Source organism: Oryx dammah, unplaced genomic scaffold (genome assembly GCF_014754425.2).
Source record: "Oryx dammah isolate SB20612 unplaced genomic scaffold, SCBI_Odam_1.1 HiC_scaffold_27, whole genome shotgun sequence".
NCBI classification, from domain to species: Eukaryota; Metazoa; Chordata; class Mammalia; order Artiodactyla; family Bovidae; genus Oryx; species Oryx dammah.
Genome location: NW_024070211.1, coordinates 14,638,476 through 14,655,991, shown reverse-complemented (window position 1 = coordinate 14,655,991; position 17,516 = coordinate 14,638,476). Strand labels below are relative to the sequence as shown.

Sequence of the window (17,516 nt, the reverse complement as noted above, 5' to 3'; positions counted from 1 at the left end):
TAAAATTTCCAATCACCTGCAGGCCAAGGTATGGCCCTACTGCATGGACTGGGATCCAAGAATTCATGGAGCTGCAGCTGTTTCAGGCCTCAGTTTGAACAGCACCGTCCTGGGGTTCCAACTTCTGTTGAGAAGCATGGTCTAAACACTTTCTGAACCCTTCAATGCTAACATTTATTTACAAGCAAATTTATATTTTTTTGGTTATTTCTTTTTGTTAAAGAGGTAGAAAGTGATATTTTTTACTACCTTTTGAAATATAATTATAGTAAAATTAAAGGAGGGCTTCCCTAGTGGCACAGACGGTAAAGAATCTGCCTATAATGTGGGAGAACCAGGTTCAAGCCCTGGGTTGGGAAGATCCCCTGAAGAAGGGAATGACAACCCACTCCAATATTCTGGCCTGGAGAATCCCATGGACAGAGGAGCCTGGAAGGCTACAGTCCATGGGGTTGCAAAAAATTAATGGAAGAAAAGGAATTTCCTTTAAAATCCATTTAGGATACTTAAACATAAGACAAAATTATGGAAGTGCCTGAAATATCTTTAATCCATAATACTTCTTGTTCTTTAGCCTTTTAAAGAAATACAGTCTCTTTTGTTAGAATAATTGCATGGCTGCAAAGTGAATAAAGAACAGACTGGTTTTAAAAACCTGTTCTTCTACTAACCTTCCCTTTCCCTCCAGATGATCTTTTAAAGGTAAACAATTAGGAAATATAACTTGCTTATGTAGGCTTACCCTTTCCCTCCAATTAAAGTTCTATTCATAAGGTAAAAGAATGTCAGTGATGGCTGCATTGCCGGGTTACACAGTGGTGGCTCTCAGAAATGGCTGGAAAACAGAGAGGAGCATTTTGAGTTTTGCCCAAATGACTTGCTTTATGATCGTAAAATGGGTTATTTGTGTGCGCACAATCGTCAACCACCAAGCCAGACAGGGAAACCACCCAGACCTGGGCTCTCAGCCTCCCTTCCTGGGGCTAACTTAAAATGTAATTCAATGGGGGCAAGTCACAGTGCCATAAGGAGCCTTTCAGCTCATTTCCATGCTTGTCTGCACATAAATACCCTCAGCCTCTAAGACTGCAATCTTAGATTTAGAAAGTACCTTTTACAATCATAAAGCCAGACAGCCCTGCCTACCTTAAATCATGCAAGCTTTCTCCTTAATACTTCACCAGAAAGTTAAAGTATGGAATTGATCAGGAGAGGCTTGGCAGAAGACTGATCTCGAAATTTAATATATCCTTGCCCACCTTTTCAGAGAAAGAGGATGATGACGCAGGAATGCAGAAGACTGAGAAACTACAAAAACAAGTACAGAGGTTTTCTTATCTGTCTCCAAACCAGAGTTTGGATGCATAGCTCTGGAAAAAACAGCAAGCCTCAGGGCCAACCTTGATTCACTCAGAAAGCCTTCGGAAACCGGGGGCACCACTAAAAAGTCGTTAGTCCTCTGAGTCACAGAATCCAACCTCCACTGTGCAGCCTAACAGAAATGCAAATAATGGGCAGTGAAAAAATGTTCCTCTCAGGGTTCCACGACATTGGACAAAGGGTGGCTTTCACTCACAGAATCAGCAAGAACAAATTCTAAACCCTCTCCTCCACCAAGTTGCTGCTACGTAAGCGTCTCTCCATCAGCTAAGTTGGGCTGAATTTGGGGTCTGTCGTCAGAATCCTCTCTGGCGGGGTCGTTTTCCTCCCCAGACTCCACATAGATCGGCCAGTCATTGTCTGCGTCACTCTTTTCTTGGCTCTCGAACGACGCCTCCACCAGGCTGAGGTTGATGGGCATCAATTCGTCATCATCGTCGTGCGTGTCTGTAACGCAGGTGCAGCTGTCACACAGCCCGAAGCGCCGCAGCCCCGGCGACAGGTGACTCGTGAAGGTTCTTCTGCAGCCCTTGCAGATGATTGGGCGGTTGGATCTATGAACCTAAAATCACCAGCACAGTGAATGTCAGAGAAAAGAGGACGAGCCATGGCCTTCAGGGCCCCATGTGATATGGCCCCTGGATGACCTTCAGGCTGCATTTCTCACCACTCTCCCTTTTGCTTTTTCTGCCACCATCTCAGCCTCACCAAGATCCTTTCCAGCCCAGGGCCCTCGGTTGTGCATGGAGCGAGCCCTCCTCCCCACTGCCCACCCTCCCCTCTTACTAAAGTCCTTTTGTGGTTTTTTTGGCTGTGCCACAGGCTTATAGGATCTTAGATCCCTGACCAATGATGAAACCTGCACCTTGGCAGTGAAAGCGTGGAGTCCTTACCACTGGATTGTCAAGGAATTCCCACTAATGCCTTTCAAGGAAGTCTTTTCTGATGCTCCAGGCCAGACTAGATCTCCCAGCTATATAGTCTCACCTATACTTCTCCCTTCATGTCTAACAAATCATTGGTAAAATTTACTAGGTTATAGATTTATAATTTACTAGATTATAGATCTATAAAAATTGACAGATTATAAGCTCCACGAGGTCATGGACTAGCTTCACCCATGTTCCCTGTCCTCTGTGTCACATCTGTTACTGTATTCCTAGTGCCTGGCATGGAAAGGGCAATCGGTGAGCCAATTAGGATTTTAGGCATGCCTTCTTAAGTACTTTGGAATGTTTAGTTATTAAGAAGGCAGATTTGCCAAACAGTGTATTTCCCAAACATGCCAGTGGATGCTTCAGCCTTGACTTTTTTGTTGATAAATGTGTTCCTTACATATGAAAAGAGCTTTGCATACTAGAAAAGAGAACTTGATCTCCTAACCCCATGCAACTCCTCAGGAGGACAGCAGCCCCAGGGGTCCTCTTTGTATAAGGAACTATCTATCTGAAGTGTGCATTCTTCAGGAACTCCAGCCAACTGAGGATCTGTGAATGAATGAGAGCCTCCATTGTGGAGAGCTCTGGATGCAGGATACACACAAGAGGCGAGAGAGACAGAGAGGCTGATGCAAGAGAAGGGCCAATAACAATACCTAGGTTGCTGGAGCTGCCCTTATATGTCCTGGCTTCCCATGAGGGTTCCTGGGTTTCCTGAGTCAACCTGAATGTGTTTGTGACCCTTGTAGCCTGATAGAGCCTTTGAATAGTAGACTGGATCTAGTACAGAGTGGAATGGGGATTACAACCAATGAAACATCTTAGAGGCACCCAGGGACCGATTTTTGCCAAGATGGATTGGAGATTAATTTGAAAAAAAAAAAAAGTCCAAATAAAAACTTAACACCTTGGGATAAAGCCATTCTCAGACAAGTGTGCTGGGCCAACACTAAGAGGAAAGGCAGTCAGTCACCTTGAATGTATCTAAGTCTATTCTATCAAAACTGTAATTCACATATCATAAAATTCACCCTTTTAAAGTGTACAATTCAGTGGTTTTTAGTACACTCATAAGGTTGTACAACTATCACCACCATCTAATTTTAGGACATTTTCATCACTCCATAAGGAAAACCTGTGTCCATTAATGGTCTTGTCTCTCCCATGCCCACAGGCCTCAACCACTAATCTACTCTCTATCCCCATGGGTCTGCCCACTTTGTATATTTCATATAAATGGAATCACATAATAGATGGCCTTTGGTGACTTGCTGCTTTCATGGAGCCTAATGCTTTCAAGGTTATTCCATGTCGTAGCATGTGTCAGGACTTCATCTTATTTTATGGCTAAACAATAGTCCCTTATAGGGATACACCACATTTTGTTTATTCATTCATCAGCTGGTAAATATTTGGATTGTTTCTATGTTGGGGGCTATTATTATTCTTATTCGTAATAAATAATTTGGCTATTATTTGTAATAAATAATAATAATGCTGACATGAACATCTGTGTGCAAGTTTTTGTGTGAATGCATGTTTTCAGTTCTCTTGGGTATATACCTAGACACAGGATTGCTGGGTCCTAATGCTAACTTTGAGCTTCCCAGGTGGCTCAGACAGTAAAGAATCTGCTTGCAATGCAGAAGACCCAGGTTCGATCCCTGGGTTGGGAAGATCCCCTGGAGAAGGGCATGGCTACCCACTCCAGTATTCTTGCCTGGAGAATCCCATGGACAGGGGAGCCTGGGGGGCCACAGTCCATGGGGCTGCAAAGAGTCAGACATGACTCAGCGACAATGGTAACTTTATGCCTAACCTTTGGAGGAGACACTAAACTGTCTTGCACAGTGGCTGTACCATTTTGGGTTCCCGCTAGCAGTATATGAGGATTCCAGTTTCTCCACATCTTCACCAGCACCATGTTATTATAAATTTCTGATTATAGCAATCCAAGTTTGTGTGAAGTGGCACCACTCCTGTTCTGTGGGTTGTCTTTTCACATTCTTGAGAGTGTCTTTTGAAATCCAAATCACTTTTATGTTGCAGTTTTCAAAGACTCATTGACTTGTTCAAGTGTTAGTCACCCAGTCGTGTCTGACTCTGTAAGCTGGTGGAATATAGCCTGCCAGGCTTCTCTGTCTGTGGAATTCTGCAGGCAAGAATACTGGAGTGGGTAGCCATTCCCTTCTCCAGGGGATCTTCCCAAACCAGAGATCGAACCCGGGCGTCCTGTATTGTAGGCAGATTCTTTACCATCTGAGCCACCAGGGAAGTCCCTGATGGCTGCCTTGCTCAAAGATAATCTTAAATACAATGCCTTTCTAAATGGTCTGAATGCTTTTTAGCAGCTGGGACTCACCCACTTACATGGAAAACGGAATCCTAGGCAGCAGCCAGTGGGCAGGGAGGGCCCCTTGGCCAGGGGTCCTCTTTGCTGCTAACAGGCAGCCCCATAAATGGTGTTATACCTCTTCCCCACCCCGGGGTGCTGAGGTTGGGTGGGAAACTGAGGCTGCAGCTTACGCTTGGGGGAGCAGACCCCCAATCCCTGTCTAAGCCCCAGTGTTCTCTGCCTTTTGACAACCATCTTCAGACTAGGATCTGAACTTTCTTAACTTTCCTTCTAGGAAAACTAGTCTGTAACCATATAAGTTTTCACTTTTTCTAAGTGCCACTAACCCAGCTATAATTTAGTAGCAGAAATACATGTTTAAAATTCTCTGACAATACCCCAGTGGACAGAGAAGTGAAAGACATTTCACGAACCACCTTCCATGCCCCGCCACGCTCCGCCATCCTGAGAGATCCACCAGCTGCGACACTTACACTGAGCGCGTGACTCCGCAGATGCTCCTGTCGAGTGAACCTCTTGCCACAGGTCTCACAAGGATAGGGCCGCTCCCCCGTGTGCGAGCGGATATGCCGCTTAAGGATGCCCTTCTGTTTGGCAGTGTAGGGGCAGAAAGGACAGTTGTGCAGCTTGATGGGCACCACCAGCACATCACCTGGGGAACAAATGGTACTGTAAGCAGCAACAAGACTGGCTGCCCTCCAGTGGATGGGATCCAGAGCAGGAGAACTCCACCAGCCCAGTTCAAGAGGGAGAATCCCAACTCCACCAGCAGCTAACAGCAAGATGGTGTCTGCAGACCCTGACTCTGCTGGGCTCCGGGTCAGCCAGAGAGGGAAACAGGCTTCTGATACAAGACTGCAAGGAATGCTGTGAGGCATCAACTTTGAAACTTCTCTGTGGCTCAGAGTTAGAAACAGCGCTTATGGTACAGCCTGAGAACACACGTATCCTCCTGTGGATAGCTTGAAACACTTCCCAAAATAATACTCACTCTGATAATGTCTATTCTCCTTGATTTCATTTTAGGAAAATAATGATCGAGACCCTGTTATAGAATGAATTGCATCCCTCCCCACAAATTCCTATCTTAAAGTCATAACCTCCAGTGCCACTTGTACGTGAAGATAGGGCCTTTAAGGAGATAATTAAAGTTAAATGAGGTCGTAAGGGTAGAGCTCTTATCTGATAGGACTGGGGTCCTTATAAGAAGAGGAACAATGCCAGAGGTGCCAGGAATGATGGCTTTCTCTCTATTCTTGCACAGAGGACAGGTCACATGAGGACAAGCAAAAAGGTAGTTGTCTGCAAGCCAGGAAGAGAGCTCTCACTAGAAACCAACCATGCTGGTAGCTCGATCTTGGACTCTGAGCCTCCAAAACTGTGAGAAAATAAATTTCTGTTGATAAAACTACTCAGCCTGTGATATTCTGTTATGGCTGCCTGAGTTGACTAATGAAAGCCTCCTGAACTGATAAAATGACCCTCAAAAATTTGTGGAAAAAAAAAACAAAACGATTATGATGGATCAGATCTCCAGACCAGGATTCATGCTTTCTTTGACAAGAGCTCCTGGAATAGCTTTCAGGCATGTGTAGAGGAGGTTTGCTATAAAGCAGCCCCCACACTGTTTGGAATTTATATTAACTCTGTATATATGAGATCATTAAATATCTAAAAATTCATTTAAATCTTTTTCCCTTGTTTCACCTTGTTCATACAGCTGTTAGGTGACAACATGATTATCACCCGTATGTATAGAGACCGACCCTTTCAAGTTTCCTGAGTTACCCTACTCGCAGTATGCCGAGATTCATTTCCTCTATCCATCCCCTTCAGGATTTTACAGAATTTGATCATATCATATATGTGGAGGCACTAATAACTCAAGTTTTCCAGGCATAGAAATTAGGAGTCACGTTCTGGCTCTGCCACTTACAAGCTGTGTGACCTTGGACATCTCACTTGACTTCTCTGTGCTTTAATTCACTCATCTGTAAACAGGGATAATAATAATTCCCACCTCACAGGATTGTGGTAAGAACGAAATGAGGTAATACCTAAAACCCAGCACCTGGCGCATAATAAGCTCTCATAAACGTCAGCCATTTTTGTCACATCAGCATCACCTCGGTGTTTCTTTCCTGATTAATCTGGCCAGGCTCCTACGGTCTCTCTCAACACAGGAGTAACTCCTTCTCTCTGAGACCTTCTTGGGACACTTCCCTGGGCTTTATACCTTTCCTGAGGGGCTGCCAAATGTCAAGTGCAAGCTGAATGTCAAGTGAGTACCCAACATCATTCTATGTAAGGGTGGAGATTATCTTCTTTAGCTTCTAGTTCCCATGCTGATAATGTCTAACATTTTGCATAATCTATAATGAAGGAGATCAAACCAGTCAATCCTAAAGGAAATCAACCCTGAATATTCATTGGAAGGACTGATGCTGAAGCTGAAGCTCCAATACTTTGGCTACCTAATGAGAAGAGCTGACTCATTGGAGAAGACCCTGATGCTGGGAAAGATTGAGGGCAGGAAGAGAAGGGGGCAACAGAGGATGAGATGATTGGATGGCATCATCAACTCAATGGACATGAGTTTGAGCAAGCTCTGGGAGATGGTGAAGGACAGCAAAGCCTGGTGTGCTGCAGTCCATGGGGCTGCAAAGAGTCGTACATGACTGAGCGACTGAACAACACTAAAGACTCCAAAATCTGTCTCCCGGAATAAAAGCAGCAGCTCACGGCTCAGCCCTGCATACACATGTTGGATTATTTACGTCTCACTGCTTACACTGGGGCTGAGAGACCAGTTTCCTGCTCACTCCCCTGGCACTGTGGACTCTTCCCATCATTTATCCCCATCAGCCTGGCATTGGGCTACCACCTTCTTCCTGATTATCTACAAAAACATTAAGTAAAATGGGTCCACTGTTAGGCCTCGGGGGAAAAAAAAGCCATTAACTACACCTCCATCAGAAAAGTATGAATTATTGCAACATTTCCCTTCTCTCTTATGATCTGATTCCCCCAGAAGAGCAGTTCACTTGCATGCCTATTACATGTGAGGCACTGTGTCAAGGTGCATTTTCATCAAGATACTTGTTTCTTCACTCAAGAAGATAAGTCTAGCAGGAGAGAAAGACATGTAAATAAATTCATACAATATAATGTAACAAATGCAAAGTTCAAAGTGATGAAGAAATGTAAACAAGGGTGGCGGTGGGACGAATTGGGAGATTTGGATTGACATATATACACTAGTATGCATAAAATAGATAACTAATAAGAATCTATTGTATAACACAGAGAATTCTACTCAATGGCCTGTCCTGCTGTGCTTAGTCACTCAGTCGTGTCTGACTCTTTGTGACCCCATGGACTGCAGCCCACCAGGCTCCTCTGTCCATGGGATTCTCCAGATAAGAATACTGGAGTGGGTTGCCATTCCCTTTTCCAAGGGATCTTCCTGACCCAGAGATCGAACCTGGGTCTCCTGCTTTGCAGGGGGATTCTTTACCATCTGAGCCACCAGCGGAGCTCTATGGTGACCTAAATGGGAAGGAAATCTAAAAAAGAGGGGATATATGTATACCTGGGTTTCCCTGATGGCTCAGTTGGTAAAGAATCTGCCTGCAATGCAGGAGACCCAGGTTCAATCCCTGGGTTGGGAAGATCCCCAGGAGGAGGGCATGGCAACCCACTCCAGTATTCTTGCCTGAAGAATCCCCAAGGACAGAGGAGCTTGACAGGCTGCAAAGAGTCGGACACAACTGAGTAAGCACAACACAGCGCATATGTATACATATAACTGATTCATCTTGCTGTACAGCAGAAACTAACACAACATTGGAAAACAACTGTACTCTAATAAAAAAAATTTTTTTTAAAGAAGAAAGAAAGATAGTGAAAAGTAATGAATTCTCTCCTGGAGTTCAGAGATGATCTCACAGGAGAGGTGACTTTTGAGCAAGGTTTTGAAGGATGAATAGAAGTTCACTGGGAGTTTGAGAAAGAGAAAGGGTATCTCAGGCAGGGAAACAGCACAAGTTTAGGCACAGAGGTAAATGAGAATAGGGAATACAAAGCAGGGTGGAGAAGAATGAGGAATGAAGCCAAGGAAAGGGGCAAGAACTTCTGGGGAAGGTCCCAAGGTCACATTTATGAATTCACTAAGCAAATTTATCCTGAGCGCCTACAATGTGCTGGACTGCGTTCTAGGCCCTGAGGATACAGTAGTGATCAGAAAAGACAAAAACCCCTGCCTCTGCGACACTAACATATTAATGAACTCAGACTTTATCCTTTAAGCAGGTAGGGTTTTAAGCAAGGAAGGTACAAGGTGATAGGACTTTTAAAGGATTCCTCTGGGGATAATGCAGAGGAAGGATTTAAGAGAGGCAAGATTAAAGGCAGGAGGGGATGAGAGAAGACACAGAACTAAAGCCTGTGACTGTGGAGGTGGAGAGGAGAGAGGATTGAGAAACAAAATCCACAGCACATGATGACCTCAATGGGGAGGACAGAGCAGAGGAAAGAGAAGATTCTAAATGACACTGATTCTAGGTTAGCTGACGTGATAGGTGATGTGGAATAAACCAAGGCAGGGAACACAGGAGGAAAAGCAGGTACAGGATGAATGAGGTCAGTCGAGATTTTATCATGTTTGAGGCAGGCTCAGTGCATCCATTGGGGAATACTTGGATTAGACAGATCGATCTGGAGCTTGGGGAAAGAAGCGAAGAATGCAGTTGTGAGTCCTCAGTAGATTGAGTGGTTGCTTTAACTGAGGCCTGGCTCTCCCCTAAGCACCCTGATCCTGTTAACGCATGGCCTTGACACCCTGGATCAGGGGAGGGTGGGTCTTCCTCGGGCTTCACTGTCATCTCCAGAGCAAAAGCCTAAGATGTTTTGAAGGTCATCCCATCAGATGCTCATCCTTGTTACAGTCATCTAGGAGTCCCCGGGTCATCTCACTCCTTGGAGATTTGATCATACTGCCTTCAGATTCTACTCCTGGAAAAATTCTTGGTGTGAATACCAAAGATGACCTTTCCAATGCCCTGGCCTCTCTGTTCCTGGATCTCCTTTCTTCCAGAGACCTTGTCCTCCAATCCACCTCAGCCACCCAATCCTAGATGAAGAGCTCTCAACTTTGCCTGCATATTAAAATGCAGCTTAAAATGAAAAACAATACTAATGCCCAATCTCCATCCCAAGCTAATGGGTGGGGTGGGACCCAAGCATCACATTTTTTAAATGTTTTTTTATGTGGTGAAGGTCACATAATATAATACAGACTATTTCAACCATATTTAACTGTACAGCTCAGTAGCACTAAGTACATTCACATGGTTCCACAACTCTCACCATCATCCATCTCCCGAATTTTTCTCCTACCTAAGCTGAAACTTGGGTTTCCCTGGTGGCTCAGACAGTAAAGAATCCACCTGCAGTGCAGGAGACCTTACATCTCCTTCCAGCCATGGAAGCATTTCTTTGTTCCCTTCACAGTAAATTTCTTGAAAGAAGTACTATACCATCTTTACATCTACGTTTGAGTGTTTTTTTTTTTTTTTTGAGGTCTCTGGGCTTAGTGCTTTATTCTAATATGCCAATAATCACCATAATCATCATTTTATTTAATTATTGAAGTATAATTTACAATATTATGTAGGTTTCACCATAGTGATTCAGTCTTTTTACAATTTATGCTCACAAGAAAATGATTACAATTCACTGTGCTATACAATATATCTTTGCTGCTTATCTATTTTCATTTTTCTTTAAGTTTTAGGCATCCTATTTGATGTTGCCCCTCCCATTTTTAAGTCTTTATTGTATTTGTTACAATATTGCTTCTGTTTCATGTTTTGATTTTTTTTGGTCCTAAGGCACGTGGGATCTTAGCTCCCTGACCAGGGATCAAACCTGCACCCCTTGCATTGGAAGGGGAAATCTTAACCACTGGACTGCCAGGGGAGTCTCTGTGTCCTCATTTAAGCCTACTCCATTTCATCTTTTGCCTACCACTTCATTCATACTGCTCACTCATGACCTCTCCATTATTAAACCCAATGATCAGTTCTCAATCTGCCTACACACAGTCCTGGATGTTGTTGATTTCTCCTTTATCTTGAAACGTTTTCTCCTCTTGACATCCATCACTCTTCCTTCCTTCCTTCCTTGGTTGTGCCATGCAGCACGTGGGATCTTACTTTCCCCACCAGGGATCAAACCTGCACCCTCTGCATTGGAAGCACAGAGTCTTACCCCCTGGACTACCAGGGAAGTACAACACTCTTTCTTGATTCTCTGCTGCCTCACAGACTGCCCCTTCTCAGCTTCCTTCCCTGGCTCCCTTATTTTCCTGACCTCTCAGTGTTGGAGCTTCCCAGGGCTCAGTCCTTAGCTCTCTTATCTTCTCCTTCTAGATCTATGGAATACACAGGATTTAAATTGCTCAGATCCAAAAACGACCCCTGGATTTATATCTCAGCTCTGACTTATAGATGTAACTGCTTACTGCACATCTTCACTGGGATATCCAACAGGCACCACAAACATAACATTTAAATCAACCGCTCAAGGTAAAAACATTGAGGCCATTTTTAATGTTCCTTTTTCTCATAACCCTCACACAGCCATTAGAAACTCTGGTCAGCTCCATCTTTCAGAGTCAATACAGTCCTAACCCAATCACATCTCACCTGTCTACTGGTACCACACTGATTCAAGGAGAGTGGGGTGGGAGAGAGGCGCAAGAGGGAGGGGCTATATATATATACGAATAGCTGATTCACTTTGTTGTACAGCAGAAACACAACCTTGTAAAGCAATTATATCCAAACAATACAATAAAATTAAAAAAATTAGAAAACGGGGACTTCCCAGGTGGTCCAGAGATGAAGACTGCGCTCCCACTGCAGGGGGTCCAGGTTCAATCCCTGGTCAGGGCACTAGAACCCGCATGCCATAGCGGAGAGTTTATGTGCTGTAACTAAGAGTTTACCTGCCATAACTAAGACCTGGCGCAGCCAAGTACATAAATAAATAAGACAAAATAAATAAAATCTATTTAAAAAAAAAAATAAGAAGGTGCACACCTCTCTCACCTGGGTTATTGCAGTCACCTCCTAAGCGGTCCTCCTGCTCCCACCTCGCTCCCCAGTAGCCTATGCTCCCCGTAGCCTATGTTCCCCTGTAGTCTACAGGAAAGCAAGAGGAGAAGCAAGAGGCACTTAGAAGGTAACTGCACACAGTACTCAGAAGGATCTTTTTAATACATGTCATCTCAAGTCACTCTCTGTGGAGCAATACTCAAAGACCTTCTCATCGCCTTCAAGGGCCTACCTGGTCCACCCTTACTCAGCCTCTCTGACCTTATCCCCTTTCTGCCTTGCTCACTCCCCTCCAGCCACACTAGCACCCTGCCTGTTCCTTTTGTTCACTTGCCAAGTGTGATCCTACACCTGGGCCTTTGCACCTTGTTCTCTCTGCCTGGAATGTTCCCCCTGATATCTCTGCAGTTTGCTCTCTTACTCACTTAGGGTCTTTGCTTAAAGACAACCTGTTAGCAAGTCCTGGTCAACAGTAAATAAACTAGCATCCCCTCACTCTTAGTCAACTCTGTCCCTGCTTTAGTTCTTCTTCATATTATACAGGTACTTATGTGTTTACTGTCTGGCTCACAACGCTAGAATGTCAGTTCCACGAGGACAAGCACTGTCTTTTGTTCACTGTTATAAACAGTGCCTGGCATACAGGAAGTGCTTAATAAATATCTGTTAAGTGAACAAATGAGCAGGAATGATAAGATGTTAAAGAAGCAAGGCCATGATGGAATGCTGGACACACTGACATTAAACGATCCCATGATGAGGCTGAATAGAAATGGACAAAGGTAACAGCAATGGGTACTCAAGGTGTCAGAAGCCAGGGGAAGAAAGAATTTCAAGAAGGAAAGATCAGAGTTAACTACTGGGAGTGGTCAGAAAGATAACATCTGAAAACTACTCACTGGATCAGCTCTGGAAATGTACGGCTGACCTCATGAAGCAGGTGGGGTGTTGGGTGGGGGTCTTTCCTCACAGTGGGCTGAGAAAAGAATGGGAAGTGAAACAGTAGAAGTGTATTGACAGATGAACTTTTCAGGAAGCAACGGGAGATAGTGAGGCTGGCGTTGGGAGGTCCAGGGGAGAAGAGATTATAGGAGGACCACATGCTTTGACAGTGCCTGCTAGTGTCAGAGATGAGTGAACACACAAGTACTATAACTGCCTCCTCACCATCTCCCTGCCCCGGTCTCCCATTTCTTCACTACCTTATGCTTAGACCAAATTAATCTTTCCTGTCCACTCCCAAGCTCAAAGACTACCAAAAATTCCCCTGTGCCTAACTTACCTCTTACCATTTAAGGCTTTCCATGACCGACTCCAATTTCTCCCTGTTTTCTCTTCTTACCCTCAAATGCCACTTTTTTAAAAAATTGAAATATAGTTGAGTTGCCATATTGTGTTAGTTTCAAGTGTATAGCAAGGTGACTGTTATACATATACATATCCTTTTTCAGATTCTTTTGCATTATATTAATATGTTACAGCAAGATATTGAATATAGTTCCCTGTGCTACACAATAAGTCACTACTTACTGATTTTTATACAGTAGTGAGCACTCAGATGCCACTTTCATTAAGCCTCCCTAATCTAACAGGTGGAAGCCAGTTCTGCTTCTGGACTGCTGTGAAATTCACACCTCCATCTGTCTTCCAGCCCTAGTACCTTTGTACCACATGGTGCCATTTTCACACAGCTTAGCTTCTATAACAAACCATCAGTTTTTTGAGAGCTGGAGCCATATCTGATTTATCTTTGTATCTTCACAAGGAAAGTGCTCAAGTATTTGAGCAAATATATGAAAAACCAAACAAATCAGTCCTACTCTGTCCCTTGGCACTTGGAGTAAATGTACCCTGGAGCCATGCAAATGGAATCAAAACCTGGCAGACAACAGGCACGGCAAGAAGCCAGGAGACTGTCTTGCCACAGGATGAGCTGGAAAGCTGACTTTATAGATGGACAGATGGATCTGAATGAAGGTGGTGTAGATCTGAATTTCTATTTCTTGATACTTGTGATACAGGCAGAGGGGTTGAGAGACAAAATCAGTGCACTGAAATCCTCTGACCACCTGTGCTGCCTTCACAGTTTGTTTCATGAGTGAAATGAAGCCAGCCTGGGTTGCTATAACGAGCATTAGTGGTGACATGCGCCAGTCCTATATTCTTAAGGAACTCACCAAACCCTCTGGGTCTCAGTTTCTCCATACTTCCTCCACCTAACTTACATAAGGGGCTGACAGAGAAGGCAATGGCACCCCACTCCAGTACTCTTGCCTGGAAAATCCCATGGACGGAGGAGCCTGGTGGGCTGCAGTCCTTGGGGTCGCGAAGAGTCGGACACGACTGAGCGACTTCACTTTCACTTTTCATTTTCATGCATTGGAGAAGGAAATGGAAACCCACTCCAGTGTTCTTGCCTGGAGAATCCCAGGGACAGGGGAGCCTGGTGGGCTGCCATCTATGGAGTTGCCCAGAGTCGGACACGACTGAAGCAACTTAGCAGCAGCATGAGGGGCTGATGGATGGAAAAGGGGAACACAGACTGTGAAGTGTTACTCTTACACAGAAATTAGATTTTGGAAGTCCCTGGTGCTCCAATAGTTGAGAATCTGCTGGCCAATGCAGGGGACACAGGGTCCATCCCTGGCCTGGGAAGATTCCACATGCTGCAGGGTAACTACCGCATGCTGAAACTACTGAGCCTGCAAGCTGCAACTACCGAAGTCCTCACGCCTTGAACCTGTGCTCCGCAACAAGAGAAGCCACTGCAATGAGGAGCCCGTGCACCGCAGTGAACAGTAGCCCCTGCTCGCGCACCTAGAGAAACCCCAGGTGCAGCAATGAAGACCTAGTGCAGCCCAAAATTAATTAACTACATTTTTAAAAAGAAATTAGATTTCAACAAGTTCCCATAGAGTAACCACTGAAAACAACCGCTACCTTCTGCATGCTAGCTAAGCCAGTGTCTCTGACGACCAGAAAGCATATTTGCAAGTTTTGCAAGTCTAGATTAGGTCAGACATACAGAGCATTCTTGATTTTAAAAAAAAAAGTGAAATTTTGATGCAGGGATGAAGTAAGTTTTCATTAAAAAATGTTAAAATGAAAAAAAAAAAAATTTTAAAGTCTCCAGACAGACTCAGTTTTCCTGGGTTTCTCCTGTGTGGTGTTGTTTAGCTGCTAAGTCATGTCCAACTCTTTCACGACCCCATGTGTACCTGTTATTTTTTTTTTTAAGTCTCAAAATAGTCATTTAGTAACGAATAAGAGCAGATCACCCCCCCTTTACTTAGTCGACTTTCACTGCACAGTACTGAAGGGTGAATTAGAAATGTGACTCATTAATTTCTTGGCTTGAAAAGAAGCCAAGGGTACTTTCATCAGTAAGGAGACAGACACATCTATTTCCATCTCCTACAAGACCGTTTACAACACAATTACCTCATCTGTAAGAAGAGTTAACCATATTATCCCATCTCTCAGAATTGCTCAGGCAAAAAACTAAGTTCTCTTAAAACACAAAATCCTACCAAGGATACAAGAAATTTACTTACATGAAGCCCAATTCAACTCTCAAATATTCTCCAGGACATCACACTATCAGCCACGACATGTTAACTGAATACATGGGCCAGGCACCACGGTTGACACAAAGAAGGATACATTTCCTACCTGTACAGAACATGTTTTCATATGTGAGAAAAAAAGTTCTGAAAACCTTTTCATTTGGTCCTCAACTCTGTAAGAAGGCAAGGTGGGAGTGATTATCTCCTGAAAAAAAAAAGGGGTTCAAAGAAATTTCATGAATTCACCAAAGTCCCCCTTGTGGTTAACAGAAGAGAGTGGGTTCTTTCCATGTCTCCAAACTGCATTCAACATGCTTATACTCTAGTTGTAGAGGTTAAAAAAAACCCAACATATGTGAAGAGGCAATGCCCTGGACACAGCAAGTGCTCAATTCATACTATTGGCAGTTGTGGCAGTGATAATGTGGAGATAACGGTGGCGACGGTGAGGATGGGGATGCTGATGGTGGTGATGATGATGGCAGTGCCAGCAACAATGATGCACGTGATGGTGGGGACCAGAAGGCACACGAGCATGTCTAAATGAGCAGCAGAGACGATGGAGGCTCATGGAGCTCACCTGAGTCCTCTCCATACCAGTCAGTCTGCACATCCATCATGGAACTCATGGCTGCCACTCCTGCACCGTCTGCTCTTCCCTCCAAACTCCGAGAAAAGTGACGGTCCACATCCTCTTTGCTCTGGACGGCACTGTTGCGCAGGAGTGCCTCCAGGAACTGCTTAACATGGTAGTTACTGTAAGCCAAGTCGATAGCCTGGCTACTGGGCAAACCCTCCTCCCGGGAAGCTAGGCTCAGTGGGGTGGCAGGCGGCTGCAGCTGTCCATCCATCTCCACGTCCGCAGCACCCAACTCCACCTTGGGCTCCATCTGTTCTGGCCGAGTGGAGCGGTCACTGTCAGCCCAGCCACTACCGTGGCTGTCTTTCCCCACCAGTTCCAGAGGGCAGCAGCCTCTGTGATCACCACTGGGGGGCTCTCTTGGTCGGTCCACACTCTCCTCCCCCGCGGCTGGAGAGACCAAGCTCTTGGTCTCACCCGCGGTCCCTTTCTTGGGGCTTCCATTGTCCACCTGATGAGCTGCGGCGGCTGCTGCAGCCGCTGCCGCAGTGGCTGCTGCTGCGGCCACCGCGGCCGCCACTGCAGCCTCCTTCTCCATCTTTCGGCAGATGTCAAGGGAGGATCTGATGTATGTCTTGCAGAAGTTCACCACGTCATTCATCTGCAGGTAGCTGGCAGCCGACATAACTTCAATCACATTCTCCCCACACAAATCCAACTTTCCAGAATAAAGGAAGTCTAAGATGGTGGAGAAGGCGTCGGAGGTGACGATGTCCAGGGAGGCGGTGCTGTGCCGCCCGCTGTCCTGGATGTAGTGAATGAGCAGGGCGCGGAAGTAGCCGCTGTTGGCAAACAAGATGTTCCTGTGGGCCTTGAAGATCCGCCCTTCCACGATAATGCTGCAGTCGCAGAAGAAGTCCCTCTGCCGCTGTTCATTCAGCTCCCCCAAGAGCTTGGCATAATAGGATTGCATCTCCATTTCTCCACCAGCTGGTGCTGCTCAAAAGGAGCCTGGATCTCTGCCAAGATTTGTTGTTGTTGTTTTTTTCAGTTCACACATGCCAACCTTACAAATAAGATGTTCTTTTTATTTTTTTTTTAATTCTTCCCCAAAACTCAGTTAAGTAAATCTTTATAATACGGGCTAACAAAAGTTAAAGATTGTCTAACTGGGTTAACTAACGAGAAACAGTAAAAGTAACTATAGCTAACTGTATGTGGGTGAGAACTTAGTATTTTACATAGATTCTTTCTGTGAGCTTTTATAACAACCCTATGAGTAAGGACTAATATTATACTTACAATATTGTACTTTTAAGACTCAGAGGATGGTGATGATCCAGCTGCAACAGAGCCAGGACTCAAAACCTTCAGAGTTCATGCTCTTATAAATGACATTTGACTTTCTTTAAGGCTCGAAATATAAATAATACCTGAATCTAAGAATTACGGTCTCCAGTTCAGTCTCCAGTGTCCCAGTACAGAACTTAGAGACTGGCATGTCTAGTCTCAGCTCACACTGAGTACCATAAGTTTGTGGGAACACTTGGTGGATGCTTGGGCTAGCCAGAATGTATT

The 17,516-nt window shown here is 44.7% G+C and overlaps 1 protein-coding gene across 1 annotated transcript; it reads right to left on the bottom strand.

Moving 5' to 3' along the window:
- Positions 1–1,223: 1,223 nt before the first annotated feature.
- ZBTB8B (zinc finger and BTB domain containing 8B) lies at positions 1,224–17,235 on the bottom strand. Its single transcript, XM_040228042.1, has 3 exons — positions 15,939–17,235; positions 5,148–5,326; positions 1,224–1,942 (listed from the first exon to the last, which is right to left on the bottom strand). Exons 1-3 carry the CDS (start codon positions 16,915–16,917, stop codon positions 1,625–1,627), a joined length of 1,476 nt encoding a protein of 491 aa, XP_040083976.1. The 5' UTR covers positions 16,918–17,235; the 3' UTR covers positions 1,224–1,624.
- Between the last annotated feature and the right edge of the window lie 281 nt (positions 17,236–17,516).

Coding starts and splice junctions, on each gene's coding strand:
- ZBTB8B (XM_040228042.1), bottom strand. CDS start 16,917: ATGGAGATGCAATCCTATTATGCCAAGCTCTTGGGGGAGCTGAATGAA. Junction 5,327..15,938: donor CTGGTATGGAGAGGACTCAG/GTGAGCTCCATG, acceptor TTTGTTCCCCAG/GTGATGTGCTGGTGGTGCCC. Junction 1,943..5,147: donor TGCGGAGTCACGCGCTCAGT/GTAAGTGTCGCA, acceptor TGGTGATTTTAG/GTTCATAGATCCAACCGCCC.